The sequence below is a fragment of the Podarcis muralis genome, chromosome 11, assembly GCF_964188315.1.
Source record: "Podarcis muralis chromosome 11, rPodMur119.hap1.1, whole genome shotgun sequence".
NCBI lineage: Eukaryota > Metazoa > Chordata > Lepidosauria > Squamata > Lacertidae > Podarcis > Podarcis muralis.
This window is the reverse complement of record NC_135665.1, coordinates 25,431,915-25,448,592: the sequence shown is the minus strand read 5'-3', so window position 1 is coordinate 25,448,592 and position 16,678 is coordinate 25,431,915. Positions and strand designations below refer to the sequence as shown.

The 16,678-nt window shown below is 42.0% G+C and overlaps 1 protein-coding gene across 2 annotated transcripts in view; it reads left to right on the top strand.

The window, feature by feature from the left end:
* FER (FER tyrosine kinase) overlaps positions 1-16,678 on the top strand; it is a 163,888-nt gene that overhangs the window by 109,242 nt on the left and 37,968 nt on the right. For both annotated transcript variants that reach the window (XM_028749596.2, XM_077936150.1), the window contains exon 17: positions 12,949-13,072. In XM_028749596.2, coding sequence (XP_028605429.2) covers positions 12,949-13,072 — 124 coding nt within the window. The remainder of the gene's footprint in view (positions 1-12,948; positions 13,073-16,678) is intronic.

Sequence of the window (16,678 nt, the reverse complement as noted above, 5' to 3'; positions counted from 1 at the left end):
TCATAGTTTACATGGCAAAATAGGGACTGTATTTTATTAAGATTAGGCTCCAAAGCCTGCACACAATTTTGTATTCTAAATACTCAGATTTTTAGGCAACTACATTTTATCTCCATAACTTAGGTAAAGGGACCCCTGACCATTAGGTCCAGTTGTGACCGACTCTGGGGTTGTGGCGCTCATCTCGCTTTATTGCCCGAGGGAGCCAGCTTCCGGGTCATGTGGCCAGCATGACTAAGCCGCTTCTGGTGAACCAGAGCAGCGCATGGAAACGCCGTTTACCTTCCCGCCAGAGCAGTACCTATTTATCTACTTGCACTTTGACATGCTTTTGAGCTGCTAGGTTGGCAGGAGCCAGGGACCGAGGAACAGGAGCTCACCCCGTTGCGGGGATTTGGACCGCCGACCTTCTGATTGGCAAGTCCTAGGCTCTGTGTTTTAACCCACAGCGCCACCCGTGTCCCTTAGTGCTTTTCAGATTCTCTGCTTTTTGAAATCACTTTCTCCATTGATTTTCCTGCTGAAGAAGCCTCTGAATGTCATGCACTTTCTGGGTCTTGTGCACACCCAGTTCATGCAGGATGCACACCAGGTCTTTTAGGTCTTCCGTTGACCCACATCAACCAGGAACATTGCTAAGATCACATCCAACACTCCCCCTTGAATTGGAAGATGAGTAGTGTTCATCCTGTCTTTTAGGGAAAACTCATCTGCCATTAGTGATATTTTCATTGAGAGACCCCTGAAAAGCTTCCAAGAGCCTTAGAAAAATGATTTGAAAATGCTGATTTTGTCATTCGTCTATGTTGCAGTACAAGAATCACAATGATAAGCGTCAATACATGGAGTTGGAAGTCATCAGTGTTTTTGTTATGTTTTCCCCACACCTGAGCTTTGGTTGTGAGCTTTCACACCTTTACTGAGATTTCATCGTAGAACATCCTTTTTCCCAATGAAAAAACATGTCCTCTTTCCTGGAGTCATCCTCCATACTGCTTCTTAGACGATAGCTCAGTGGGAGCTTCAGTTTTAATTAACCTGTACCTTGGGGTTAAACCAGAGCTGGTTGACATTTTTCAGTACAAGTTAAAGATTTTACACACAAACAGGGAAGTTTGGTATATTTGTTTTAGCATATAGGCTATATGACCAAAACAACATACAGTAAATTCCAAAACAAGGTAATATTAGCAGTTAGTGCAAAGCTAGGCTTCTGTACGGTCACTGTGAGAACAGGTTACTGGACTAGATGGGCCTTTGGCCTGATCCAGCAGGGCTTTTCTTATGCTTGTGACTTTCAGCAAGACAACACCATTAGTCCACGGAACAAACAACAACACATACCTAACAGATTTAAACCTAATTTCCAGTTGTTTCCCCCCGGCAACTCAACATGTTTGACCAAGCCAGTCATTTTTTTAAAACTCCCAAATGCATTCAAAGTACTGGCATATAAAGATTATCCTACTTTTTTTACTCCTGTTTTCTTTTGCAAAATCGTTAAACAGATTTCCTTCATATTTTCTACTTAACATTGCCTTAAATTACTTTATGCTTTTCTTCCTCTGGACAGACAGCTGTGTTCCCTAAAAATCTGTAAAATTCAAAATGCTCTACTGTGTGTGTGTGTTCTTTAACAGTGAGTTTGTGAGTTTTGAAGACCTTTTGTTGCATTCCCTTATGTTTGTGCAAACAGAATTTTGCCAAATGGCAAATTTATATTAAGGCTAACTTTGGAGCAGAAATTCGATCAATACTAGAGGAATAGAACATGCCATTTGGAGGAAAGCTATTTTTTTCATCACGTCTAAACTTGATTGTTTTGGGTATTGTCAGAGCTGGCTCCAGGTCCCAGCTCACAGAGGACCAACGCTAGCCGGCAGTAATGTACAAAAGTCTTTATTGAAGTACAGTTTCCATTTCCAAACCGGAGCGCCCCAGCTCTACGTCTTAGAGGCTAGACCGGCGAAGCTCCATCTGAGTCTCCGCCCCCTGTACACCAGTTTAAGACTCTAACCTTACTCCACCTCTTCCGTCTCTCCTTTCTCCTCTGGGTCCTTCTACCCCCCGGGGTCCCTTCCGTCCTGGACTCTTCTGACGCTGACGCTGACCCCCCTGAGTCTCCTCCCTCCTTTCGGCGGGCTTTAGGACCTGGCTCCCTATCCGGGCTGCCCACTGCGCCGCCCTCTTGTACATTTGAACTTGGCGCGCGCGCCCAGTCTCCGACCTTCCTTTTGACCGTTTCCTCGCTCTCCGATGGAGGTGTGGCCAATCCTGACTCATGTCCTCCCGCTGGCGGTGCGCCGCCTGATCCCGATGCCTGGGACTCCTCCCCCCTACTGCGCTCTGGTGGAGAAGCTGGTCCTGATTTCCAACTGCTGCTCTCTGAGTCCCCTCTTGCCCCTTCTTCCTGGGGTGTCCCCCTAGGCACCCCCCTTGCTCTGACCATGGGAGCCCCTTTCTGTGAATCCTCCGAGTCGCTGGAGAGACTCAGAGACCTCGGACGGCTGTCATCGCTAACATTTCCTTCAGATTCCTCCCCTTCGGTCTCTATTTCCTCCCTCTCCTGTGCCTCTGCTCCTGAGCCCCTGACAGGTATGATGTGGCATGTACTTAGTTTTTTATAATTAGCTGGGAAATTATACTTAACACTGCAATACAACATGCTTTTCAGTGTTATGTAACTTTAAAAATTGATTTCTACCCCCCTTTGTTGAAGGTAAATGTAAAAATGATTATCAACACGGAGGGCATTTTAAATTACTTTGTAGGCTCTTTCCCTCCAGAAAACTAGAAACACTTTGAATGAGTGAAACTCCTTAATAGAAAGTTCTGCTCATAAAGTAAGAGAATTCTTAGTAATTTCAATAGTGCTGAAAAAGCAGTATTCACTGTAATCGATAAATTCATTAGGCACAGCTTAACAATACAGTTTAATCTTGCTCTGCTTAGGAGTTCTCACTTGGTAAAGGTTACTCAACACTTACATTGGAAGCAAACGATAGCCTGTCTGTTTTCTTTAGTTTAACTGATACCTTCAGTAAATGTTGTTTTGAGAAACGATAACATTTGTATTCGTTAGCAGACCTTAAAGGCCAGAATTAGTTTTTAAAATGAGAAGTTTTAACACTATATTTTTTAGGTTGCTCCCTGAGTGATGGAGCATGTTTACTCCTTTAAAGAGAATCAGGCATATCCCTTGAAGGGCCAGTAGGCATAGTTCATATAATATGCATACTCTCAGTTCTAATTAAAGGTTTTTGTAGTGGGGAGAAGGATGTCAGGGTTAATTCCTTTGACTCTTTTGCACATATAATCTACTGTCATATTCCAATCCAATGCCAGATCCCACAGAGAAAGAGGCAAAGCTGGTCAGAAGTTGTGGGACCACAGATAGCTCCAAGTGAGCAATTTGCTCCAGCAAAGGTTGAGAAGAGGAATGAACCTTTTTAAGCTACTGCTCTCGGTCTACCTCTAAGGCTCCACCTGTTTGGGACAAGGTTTAGATTTGTGACGAGTCACCAAGGCACCATATCATTACATGTGTAAGACCCATTGGTGACAGTTAAGGGCAGAGCCGGCCCAGCTTGGAGGTCAGGGTGAGGCCCCCACAATGGTTCTCCTGCGGGTGCCCCTTCCCTTTCACCTCTGCCAGTGGTGGAGAAGCGCCACCAGCGGCAGTGCTGATTTTGGGTAAGATCATGCTGATTTTGAGCGAGACCTTGCCTGAAAATCAAGTGAGATTCCATGGAGCAAGTGAGATCTAGAATACTTTCCTTGCATCCAGAGATCCCCTGTGCAAACAGAAATAAACCTCTCATGCAGGGGTGCCCCCTTTTCTTTTTGTTGAATCCCTTTCCTTCTGCATCCCTCCTCACATGCAAACACATTCTGTTGCCAACAGACCACCAAGCATTGGAAACAGATTTTTCAGGGGCCTGCTGTGGGAAGGGGGGGGCAACACAGCCCTTTCTGTGAATAGAGCTCTGTGCATGGGAGATAGGATGCAAGCCATTGAATCCAGTTTGCAATAGATGTTATTAGTTTCTTGTTATCAAGTTACTTAGCCGTATTTCAGAAACAATATAGATTGTTATTCTGTATAAATGGGCCATTTCAAATCCTTACTGCTTGCTGTTATATTGTAAATGGTATCTTCACAACATGTATTCCAAATAAATGTAACATGATGGCAATATGAAGGCTTGTTTTTCAAAAGGAGGCAAAGAAATTTGCACAGCTAGAGATATGAACTGAAAGAGCTGGAGTGAAATCCTCTTAGCATAGCTTTGAAGTATTTATGCGGTCTGTGCCTTATGAAGATGAATTACTGGGATTTTTCTACAAATGCTATAAATGTGTGAATTTACCAGTGGAATAATCCCTTGTTTGTTAAAGGGTTGGCAATTAAGTGTTAATTCACATCCTAGACATGAACATTATAAGGGTCTAAAAGGAATTGACACCATGTCTTATACTTGGCACTTTAGTCATGTAAATTACCTGTTTACATCCATAAATAATGCCACATCATGACTGAATAGAACAAATAACATTTTGCATATCCTAATATAAATGAAATCATGTTTTAAGATAAAACAAAAAAAATTCCTTCCAGTAGCACCTTAAAGACCAACTAAGTTAGTTCTTGGTATGAGCTTTCATGTGCATGCACACTTCTTCAGATACACACATTTTAAGATAATTATTTTAAGATAATTTTAAGATAAAAAATTTTAAGATTATTTTAAGATAATAAAGTAAACATAGAAGGAACCCTGATAAACTATTTCTTTACTTTTTTAGATTGCCCCCTATAACAACGCTTAAGAATAAAACATTTTCTGTGCATCCTATAAAACAGTATTTTCTTGAGGCATTTATGCTGCAAAGTGAAGGATGGCCTGAAATGAAATAGTGAAGCATCTACAATGTGATGCAATAAGGCTACATATGATAGAGAGAAAATTCTGCTCCATTAATTTAATAAATTCAACCTAGAAAATTATCTCATCTGCTTTCCCGATTTCTCTGCCCCACCAGCACCTCCATGCTCCTCTTTCTGATACAGGTCCTCTGCCTTTTGGTTATAACGCCAGACAAAGAGCATTATTGGGCTGGTAGCTATGTTACCATGGTAGATTTCTATACAGTCTTTCTCATCAGTGCTTCTCCACTGTTGCATCACCTGGACCCAGAAACAGTTGCAATTAGTCAGGAAGCTGCTGTTCATGTCACAATAAGAATACATTCGATGGCTGCTTTTTTGCTGATACTACCATGCCTGAATCCAGGAGCTCAGGCAAGTTGTAGATCTGTTCTTTCACCTGCAAATAAAATGACCATAGTAACTGATTCTTTGCACTGTTCCTTTAGGCCAGTGGTTCCCAATTAACTAAGTACTGCAGACTCTCTGTTTTTCTAAAGTCAAGCCATGGACCCCCTACTTTTGATATCTCTATGGTAGTTTTTGTTATGTGAATGGTGCCATGGACCCCCTGGATGGGTTATGTGGACCTCCTGGGGTCCATGAACCACCAGTTGAGAGCCCCACTGCTTTAGGGTGATAAGAGCCCAAGGGAAGAAGTACTGACTTCATGGGCACACACAGCTCACTGTCTCTCTAACAACAACAGTAAGTTGATCTTATGGCACATTGACATGGAGAGCCATTCATGTCCAGCTGGTGTTGGCCATCTGTCCATGTGGATTTCCTCCTAGTCTGGTATCAGTACATTCCTAGGAGCAGTTAACTCTGCATTAAGGAAAGTATTTCCTTCCCTCCTGTATCAGAAAATGTGGCAGAAATGTGGTTTCTTTATTATGAATTACTGACAAAAATATTTTTTGTAATGCTAAATTCTTTATCAGCTGTTATAAAGTTCACACATTAAGAATTTTCCCCCTACGCTGGCATTTTTTTAGAAGTCTCCAGCTGATACTGCTTTCCATACAAGCAGCAGAGTTTGCAATGTTGACAGTGTAGGGGGGGGGGAGAGCCAAATGTGTGTAAACAGTTTGCTGTGCTGTTTTGGTGCAAATCAGTGTCTTCAGCTGTGTTCATAAATGTAAAAGAAAACTTGATTTTTATGTGCTTTTTGAACCCTGTGTTCCTGTGAAATAGTTTAAAAAGAGGATTCTCAGCTAATGTTACAGTGGCTCTTCTCCCCACTCCCCTTTTCAGTTAAATTATATTGTTTTGAGTGTAACTTAAAAGAAGACTATGCAGGTAAAGGTAAAGGACCCCTGGACAGTTAAGTCCAGTCAAAGGTGACTATGGGGTTGCGACGCTCATCTTGCTTTCAGGCCGAGGCAGCTGGCATTTGTCCACAGACAGTTTTCCGGGTCATGTGGCCAGCATGACTAAACCACTACTGGCACACAGAGGATGTGACGAGTGCCAGAGCACACCGAAACACCATTTACCTTCCCATCACAGCGGTACCTATTTATCTACTTGCACTGGTGTGCTTTCAAACTGCTAGGTTGGCAGGAGCTGGGACAGAGCAACGGGAGCTCACCCCGTCGCGGGGATTCGAACCACTGACCTTCTGATCAGCAAGCCCAAGAGGCTCAGTGGTTTAGACCACAGCTCCACCTGCGTCCTTTCCCTTTACCTATGCAGAAAGTTTAGCTGGCCACTTGCATGATTGTCCTAGGCTGAGGATGCAGAAATTCTACAAAGCAAGTGACCCCTGGGACAAGTTGCAACCATGGGGAGCAATTTTTGTTAGGCTTTCCACTCCTGCTGCAGTCTTTTCAGGCAACAGAAATCTACGAGACATGCACAACAATCAACATTGTACTCAATATTCTAAAGAGGGGCACATCTTACTTATTGATCACTCGTCTTTAAGGAACCGTGCCACTTTAAACAAAACCCAATTGGTGTATGCTCAGAAGTGCTTGTGTTTCCCTGACTTCTGGGAATTGTTTAGAAATCTCAAGCAGTTCCTTATGTATTAAAGGGTTAACTAAGCACACAGAAAGAGATGGATGGGGCATCCATCTTTTTTCTCCTTTTTTCCTATGTTTTTGGCGGTTCTCATTTTTATATGTAATCTGCCTTGAGTCCCATCAGGGAAACAGGTGACGTATAAATAAATATATAACAGCAGCGACATAGGAAGCTGCCATACTGAGTCAGGCAATTGGTCCATGTAGCTCAATGTTGTCTACACTGGCCAACAGTGTTTCTCCAGGGTTAATTCATTCGTGACATTCCCAGTCCATCCTGAAATTCCCAGGGATTGAATATGGGGCCATAAAATGAAATGACTGACTATAGCACTTACTAAACAGAAATCCTAAAGTAGCCACTTCAGCACATATTAGAACATCATTTTCAGGCTAAGCCTGTGTTCAGTTAGTAGAAGACAGAATTACTCTGGGCTATCAAGCCAGAGACGAGGTATTACCAAAATACTGATCTATCTCTGTTGGGTGCCAGCAAGAGGGTATGAAGGGGAGAGGAGTTAGAACCAGCCAATCAGGCGAGAATGCTTCCCACCCCACACTCCTGGACATCTGAGAGACATACACAGGGGAACTGTTGGCCTATTAAGATGGGGGGGGGGGAGTGTGAATCACATCACCCTTCTCTTGATTCTCTGCTGGATGGAAAGAGACATCACTTTCTCTGCTCAGAAGAGAAAATACAACACAGTGGTGACATGTCATCTTGCTTAGGAGATTATGGCTGTGAAGGCTTTTCAGATGGAAATACGGAGTTCAGGAGGAGTGGGGTCTGCCTGTTTGTTACGGTATATGAACATTTTCCCAAACAGACGTATTTTAGCTAGATTTTGGTTTTAACTTCATTTAATTGGTAAGGAAGTGGAGTATAAATATTTTAAATGAAATGCCTTGCTTCCTCACCATTAAAGTAAAATCTCTTTCCATCTCTTTTAAAGCAAGAACATACCAGTTGTTTTGAGATCCCTGATGACTTAGGAGGTTTCATAACAAGACTTCTCGTCCCTGACTTGTGTTCACACTTCGTTGAAATTTATCCTCTTTTAGCTTGACACTGTTTGCAGGAATAGTGTTCAGTTTTAATTAAAACACTTGACTCCACTTTAAACCATAATATTCAACCCCTCTAGTGCTTTGCCCACCTTTCCCTCGAAATGTAATTTTCTACGGTTGTCTGTTCTGGGGATTTGGCTCTGTGTTTCCACTTTGCAGCTGATTTTATTTTTAATGTCTGTTTTTTTATTGAAACAAGACACTTGTTTTAAAGCAAGCTATGTGTTTTGGGGAAAACATCTCTCTTGATAAGTCATAGTTCGTTAGAAACTAATCTTAACCTATGGTTTCCTAAAGGGATTGGGGAAAAGTTGAACATAACAAGATTTGCATTTTATTCTTTCATTTTTGTTCCCTCAAATATTCTAGCTGTGGTATTGAACAAATAAATTGTAGTCTCTGCTGAAAAGTGTTTTGAAATGGAATAAACAACTGGATACAGATACCTTTCAAAATAAATGGGAAGATAGAGGAAGCACAGTTGGTTTTAATGGCTATGGATCTAGCATTGTCTGCTTCTCTCCCTTATTATAATAGTAATTTTTAATAGACTAAGGATCTGGCTTTGTTACCTCCTTGTTAATTATAGTGTTATAATTGTAAATACTGAAACACTACTCATAGACATGTCTTGTGTACATTCCTGATTTAGTGAAGTTACTAAAAAATAGATTTACAGGGTGGTAGCCATATTAGTCTGTTGCAAGAAGAAGAGACACACCAATTTGTTACAGCCCAACAGATTGCAGATCAGAGTCTGCTTCTTCAAATGCATGCATCAAATCTTATATACTATTAAACTTATAGGTCTTTAAGGTACCATAGAACTCTTTGTTTTTGAAAAGTTGTTGATTAGGGTTGCCAGACTGCTAGGGCCTGACCTGCAGTCTCCAGATTTGCCTGCCTACAGTAGGTGACAGCAGGAGGGCTTGAATCTCCAGGTGGGCAAGAACACCTTTTAAAAAACGTTTTCATTAAGAAGAGTATGTGTGCAGCTTGCAAGCTTCAGCCTGGCAGGAGCTGGCTGCATATTATTGCATATATTCTCTGCCCTCCGCCCCCTCTTCCAGTCACAGTTCTGTCTCCAGGGCTCAGTTGTTGGAAGGAGCAGAGAGGAAGAAAAAGAACTGGGATGGGCTCAAGAGGAAAAAGGTGTTATGAGTGTGCATGCATGCCTGGTGCTGCCCCTAGGTCTCAGGGTCAGGGATGCTCCTGACCTGGCAAAGCTACAGAAGATTTATTTTGTGGGGCAAATATATCATTGAGCTTTTCAGAAGCTCCCAGAGCCTCTGTGTTCCCTTAGAGAACAGAGTGCCAAGCATCCTTGTATGTCGTTTAAGGAGGTACTCTCATCTTCTCCCACTGGAGAAAGCAGAGTAGGTTCTGGAAAGCTTTAATTGGTTATGCTTTGTCCCACCGAGCAGGTAGGTAACAGCTTGTGACCAACAGACCTCCTCGCATCCCCTGCCCTGTTAAAACTTCACAGACCTGACTCCATCTCCTCCAAGAGCTTATCAGGGATATGGGTGTCTCAGCTACCTGGCAAGTGACAACTATTTCAAAATAAAACCCTGAAACTGTTAGAATTAAAAAACAGCAGCAACCACAAATATTTCTCATACTTACCTTGCTAAATTTTACTTCAGTAACATAATATCTGAAAAGGGTCCTTTTCTGTTTACTTTAGAAATTATAGCTAGACACTATCTTTCCTATACTTCATTCTTGATAATTTCTTTTTTATTTTCAATGTGTGCTTTAAAAAAAGAAAAAGTAATGCCCCTCCCTCCGTGCATTATAGAATAATGTGAAAGGGGGGGAGGTACAATTATATGTGCATTAATTGCAGAAGCTAAGAAAATAATGAGTATCGTCTTACATGTTCCCCAAATTAAAACCATCTATTTATAAGAAATCAATTTTCATGCAGAATATTTTTCCTTGCATGGTTATAAGTTAAATTATACATCTCCACTGTATCCGGAATACTAAAAATCCTAAAAAATAAAAAGGGTATGGGACTATGTGATGCTAATAACCATTATCAAACTGAAGGCCTACCAGGCTTGCATTTTGAGCACATTGCTTTATGGAAGTGAGTTGTGGGCAACTTACAGCCACCAGTATGGATGCTTCAATGCCTTCTATATGCGCTGCATCAGGAAGATTTTTTGGGCATCACATGGCAGGGCAGAGTCTTAAACAAAGATGTGCTCTTCCAAGCCCACACCCCCAGCATGTTCGTACTTCTGTCTCGATGACGTCTACACTGGCTTGGTCATGTCCATAGAATGGAAGATGGCAGGATCCCGAAGGATGTGCCCTATGGGTAGCTGGCTTCAGGCACTAGGCCTGTTGGCAGACCCACTCTGCATTACACAGATGTTTGCAAATATGACATGAAGGCTGGCAGCGTTAAACCTGCTGTGCTTGCCCATTCAGCAGACGGTAAAGCTAGTAACTGTCTTCCTTGAACATCTTACAGCACAAAAGTGAGATGTGGTAACTGTATTTATTAGCAGAAGCTATTTACATGGTACTGTGCCACATTATCACTAGGTGGGGAAACTCTTGTGGGTAGTGTTGTTGATACTTCTGAAGAAGACCATTTCTCTACACTACCATCAAAAAACAACAAATGCCATTTGGCTGTCAGCTGTCTTACAATCTCATAACCCCACAAATGCTGTAATGTTTTATGTAGATGTAGCCTGTGTAGCTATAAAACAATTCTTCTCATATCTGTTTTAGTACATCATAATTGTGCACTGAAGGTTCTGTATAAGAGCCTTCTTTTTTTGGGGGGGGGGGGATAGGTTTGACTCATGCCACGACAGTTTGAATTTTATTCACCTACTCTCAGGCTTTTATGAAATGCCATAATGTGTTAAGATTTGAGTAAAGTATGATTCAGAATTGTGAAAACACTATTACCAGAGGAAAAAAATGGATAACATACTGTTGTCAGAAGACAATATAGGTGAGCAAACAATCAGAGGGTTAAGCAGGCTGGCTTGTTTTTCTATAAAGCTTTAATTAAAGAACATGCAATTAAGCCATCACCTCTTGAGTCCTTCTATCTAAAGAAGCCCAGAACCTTGGAAGACATGGTAAAAACAAAACAAAAAACCCCACACAAACTCAGGAATTGTCAATTAAGATGCTAATCCCTCTCACAAATACGGCAGCTTATCTGAGGGCTATAGCATTAGAAGATTGAGTCTGCTGTTAATAAACCCATCTCTTAATAATTTCATACTTTATTTCTTGTAATGTAAGAACACCCAAAATCTGATCTGGAATTGGAATGCTTTTGTGTAAAACTACGAAACTCACCCGACAGAGATTCACTGAAATTAATCAAGCGTCGAATAGAATAACGGCTGGGCCGGTATCACAAACAACAGCCTGTGTGCTTTAAGATGTGAAAGTCTGTGCCGTTATTTTTACGACTGCCTGTTAAGTTACGAGTTACATTGTGAACTTGGTTCTTCAAGATAATGTTCATTCAGTCTTTTGGGGTTATCCTTGTCTCTGCTTTGTTCGCTCAGTTCTAAGTGAGCCTTTGGGGTGGAGCAGTATAAAAATGCAAGTGGATACCCTGGCTAGGATCCAAAGAACTACTTTAGAGACCCTGTAGGGTTTGAGCACACCCAATGGGATTTTTGACATTTTTCTTTGAACAGTCTCAATACCCTATCACAAACTGCTTTTGAGAATCCCTCCTATATCCAGACATGTTTTCAAGGAGCCTTGGCAGGCTGCTATTTAAGAAACAAAGAGCACTTAAGGAAACAAAGCTAGTTGTATGGGTCTTTGGGGTTTTTTTTATCCTGTAAAGGGTCAGTGCATGCCACACTACACACATGCATGCAAAAGGTCCTAGTCAATCCCTGCCATCTCCAAGCATTGCTAGGAAAGACTCCTGCTTGAAACCTTGATCTAGATCAGGGAAGTCCAGCTTCCAAGAGACTGCGATCTACTCCCACTATAAAAAAACCTGGAAGTGATCTATCCATTGGATTGACCAAAGTTGTTGAGCTTTTTCTGGGGAGGAAGACCCAAAGTTGTTGAGCGACTGGTAGATCGCAATCAACCTGTTGGACAGCCCTGACCTAGGTGAACCAAAGGCCGACTCTGTATAAGGCAGCTTCCTGTGTCCCCAGGCTTCCTAATTATTACACATTATGAAACCACCCCTTATGCAAAATAGCCTATTGTCACATTCATAGGATGCATCCAGACTTGCCCCTCTGAGAGAAGGGGGATCAGGGATCCAGTAGAGGCTCCTCTTTGGAGGAAGGAAAAAGATAGCATTTTGCCAATGTCCCCTTCCTCCCGCAACCTCCCAGCATCAGCTGTCATGCTTTTCAATAACACCTCGTCCCCAACACCTTGGAGAGGATTGTGGGGGGCTATAGTGGAGAAGGAGGAATTGGCAAAAACAATATCCTACCCAGTTTCCCCAGCACCAGTAGAACTCTACTAAATGCAACTCTGGATCCAACCTTTCCCACCCACCCTGCCATATTTTTGTTTAAGTGACCAGGTGTTGACTGCACCTCTTTTTAATCATCCCCAGCAAATAGCACTCTCCTTTTCAAGTTATACATTGCATTTATGTACAGGAGATGTGAGATCAAGCATTCTACCCAGATATACCACTGCTGAAGTGTTGCTGTACAATGTGCCATTTTAGCCTTCTGGCAGAGTAATATTTAGGGCAGTTTAAGGAAGCTGTATATTGGCAATAATATGCTCTTTGCATTTTCAGGTTGTTTTTTACCCTAGCCTCAGACAAATTGGTTGAAAAACACAGCTGAAGTGTAATACCTTCTGTTCAGCCAGGCATTGCTAATGAGAGATAAATGGGAATATCATCCCTGTCATGTCTCATTGTCCATCTGTCTCTTTCTCTAGGAGGTGATTTCCTCTCTTTTTTAAGAAAGAAGAAGGATGAGCTAAAAACCAAGCAGCTAGTGAAATTTTCATTAGATGTTGCTGCTGGGATGGCGTATCTCGAATCCAAAAACTGTATACACAGGTAAGATCAATTCAGATGTTCTGCCTTACAGTTTGATCAGTCGAATATCTAAACAAGTGTGTGAATATTTAAGTAGTAACATAAATGGATGGCTGGGTTCAGTTGTGAAATAATAAATATGTATAGCACAGTTGTGACAGCACACCAAATCTGTCAGGATTCTCAGCCGCAGTCAGAGGTAACTGGCCTCACACCAGGCACTCGGCTCGAGATCCTTGATGACCTTCCCAGCTGCGTCTCCCGGCAGGTTACAGGCAAGGTCACAAATCGGCGATCCCACTCAACGTGAGAGGGACACACCCTCCTCCCTCCTCCCTGCTTCCCTCAGGGAGGAGAAAAGAGACAGACAGAAATCTATTTACATCTCTTTATTTCTGTCATTCCAGCAGTACAGAGAAACATGTCTGTACCCTCCAGTCTCCAGCAGAAGACCACACTGACTCCGCCCCTGTACTTCCAGTACAGGTCAGATGACACTCTGAGCTAACATCCGGTGCTCAGTACACTGAATAGACTGCCCCCTTTTTCCAATAGTACAGTCCCAGACATCAACATTGTGTTTTGCATTCCAGACACCTGCAGCTTGCTTTTGCATTGCTGCTTTTTCCTGACAAAATCATACTTTGTGCTGACCATAGTTTAGAACATAAACCATAGGTACATACATCAAGCAACCCATTGTTTATTATTGTTGATTATCTGCTTTTATTATGCATCCTTCAGAACTCAGGCTCATAAATTTAGTTTAGTGTGGCATCTGAATTGAATATATAATTTGCATATTTCCTTGTCAGTGAGGACAAGCTGTGCTTCACGTGAAATGCTATCTTAAGAACATAGTTTAACGTATGGTAAGAGACTGTGGGTCATTGACTTAATAAATTAAAACCCTGCCTCAAATAAAGTTGTTCATTGTTTCTCTTGAGAAACACCAGTGCTCAAACCTGAGACAATTGGATTTTATTTCTTTGTAGCCTCCCTTTCAAATGATTGATCTTCAAGACTGCAAAACCACAACAAAACCTACAACACAGAAATCCTCTGGCCAGTGAATGGGGCCAAAGTGTGCCTCTGTTTGGTACCACTTGGAGGTGGCTTTTTCTGGTAAAGAGGGAGAAAGCACCCCCCCTCCACACACACACACACACACAGAGAGAGAGAGAGAGAGAGAGAGATGCGTCTTTTATAGCCTATAGTTGGGGTCAGTCTCAACTTACCCTTTCCATGATATTTTTTTCTGGGAAGTATATTGCAGAATGTGGTTCCCTTCAGTTCTGCAGTTCCTAGGGCAACTTAAACCTTCTTTCCTAAAAAGAGACTCCTATACTATTTGCTACATTCTAGAAGGTTACTGTTGTTTTGTTCATAATTGTCCCTCCCTACAAAGACTTCTGTAATTTGTGAAATTTCAGCTGAAAAAGTTTATGTTTTCTACATAAATTTCTCATTTGATGTTTGACATAGAATTTTAAGGTATGAATTCAAGAGGTTAGAGTGGGACGTAACATTAAAGAAGAGATGAGGAACTTGTGGCCCTCCATTTGTTTTAGGCTACAACTCTCATAATCCCTAACCATTGGCAATACTCAGTGGAGCTACTGAGTATATTCAGTAACATTTGGAAGGCTGCAGGTTCCCTATGCCTGCATGAAACTATGGTTTGCTTTGATGTTAATAAGCCTGAGCACACATTCCCTCTTCCCCACATTGTGGCTAAACTTAAAGCTATTCTTAATTATGATTTATTGAAACACACCACCTTCACATAACAATTTGAAGTTGGCTTGATTCAGTACACCATGGTTAGGACTCAACAGAGTTTGTCCAAAGTTTGACGGAACGCTAAATAACAATGAGTTAGAAACTGGCTTCATTCAGATAAGAATCACGAGACTGAGAAACAAATATCCTTTTTGTTTTTGTTTTGTTAACAAAAGCAGCCATATTTGAAACCACTTCTCTTCAGTTTGCTAGGTTCCCCACCTGTCTGCCTGAAACCATGAATCACTTGCATCAGGCACCCAGGTCTGCATTTATGTTACTCTTGCAGCTTTTATTGGCACCTTTCTGCACTCTAAAGATCAGTATTGTAGGATATTATGAAAACACTACCACCACCTAAGAAGGACTGTTTTCATGTTGCTTTTGTACATGAAAGAGATTGTATATGCAGCATTGTGGAGAGAGGTTAGTGTGAGTCGGGCTGTACTCTGAGATGAGCAGCAGCTGCTGTCTCACCACATATTTACATGTATTATGCAAAATCAGACCATTACTGTAGTCTGTGTAGCTCGGTATTGCCCCTCCATATAAACTGGAGTGGCTCTCCACAGATTCTGATATAAGTCTTTCCCGGCTGTCTCTAGAGATCGATGACAAAGATCAAAATTGGGACCTTCTGTATGAAAAGCATGTGCTCTATGCTTGAGCTACTGATCTTCTGACTAGGATGAACAATAAACAGCCCTTCCACAAAATATTCTGGAACTGTTTATAAAAATTAACCCACCCCCAAATAATAGGTATTCAGGATAGTTTTCAGATTCACATTAGCACCCTAATTCAGTTCTTAGACTGCCACAACCATAGATTCAAATGAATAGAAGATTTGTTCTTGTTCTGTTGTTCAGGATGCTGGTCCCTTTTTTTTGTGTGAAAACGCCAGTCAAATGAAGTAGGTAGCTGTCATCCACAAAAATCACATTTAAAATAGTTGGTGCTTTAATTGACAGCAGTAGTAGTGCCTCTAGCCACAGATATTGTGGTGCAGGTTTGGACCCTGGCATCACCCTCAGAAGATGGGTGGGTGGGTGGGTGTGCTTTTCCCCTGGTGCTTGCCACTTCTGCTGCCTGGTTAGCCCATGCCCACTTCTTGTCTCTGAGTTGGTCCACTAAAGGAGTCACCTGGGTCGAGTGCAGTGCTGCCTGTCAGCTGCCATGCATTTCCTCACAGTGTGCAGCATAGGGAGGTGGAACTGAGAGCCCAACAGGTATACACAGGAAATTGGCCGCACATGCTCAGTGATGCCATGCAGGCTGGCACAAAGGCAACATGACCACGTAGAAGAGGAGCAGCAACATTAGCTAGCAGCACTTGCCATCCACTACACTGCATGGACTGGTGAGCGTTTTCTTATTTCACTGCCTGCTACATTGTGCACAACACCTTCTTTTTTTTTTTTTACAGAGACTTGAGGTCTTTTAGGAACAGGAGATAGTTGGAGGATAGTGGGTGGGTTTGGAATAGAGATGTGGGGTGGAGTTTGAAGGCAAGGGGTGGGGAGTGGAGGGTGAGGGAGATGGGGTTCCTTTCATGCTAGCTGCAGAACTTCTGATATGTTGGTGGGACAGTATTATGGGGCAGGATACCAAATGGTGATGCCAAATATAGTCTGAAGGTGCCAAAAGATTCCCCCCCATTTTTTATTTTTTTATTATTATTTTTGCTTCAGCAGACTAAAGCAATCACTTCAAGGGTGCCCTCTTTATTCAAAGTGCCTTTCCTCCAGACACACACTTACTTGTCTATATAGAAATGGAGAGAAAGACTACTAGGCTGAAATCATGATTTTTGGGCAAGTTGGAGCATATTCGTACCGTCATCAA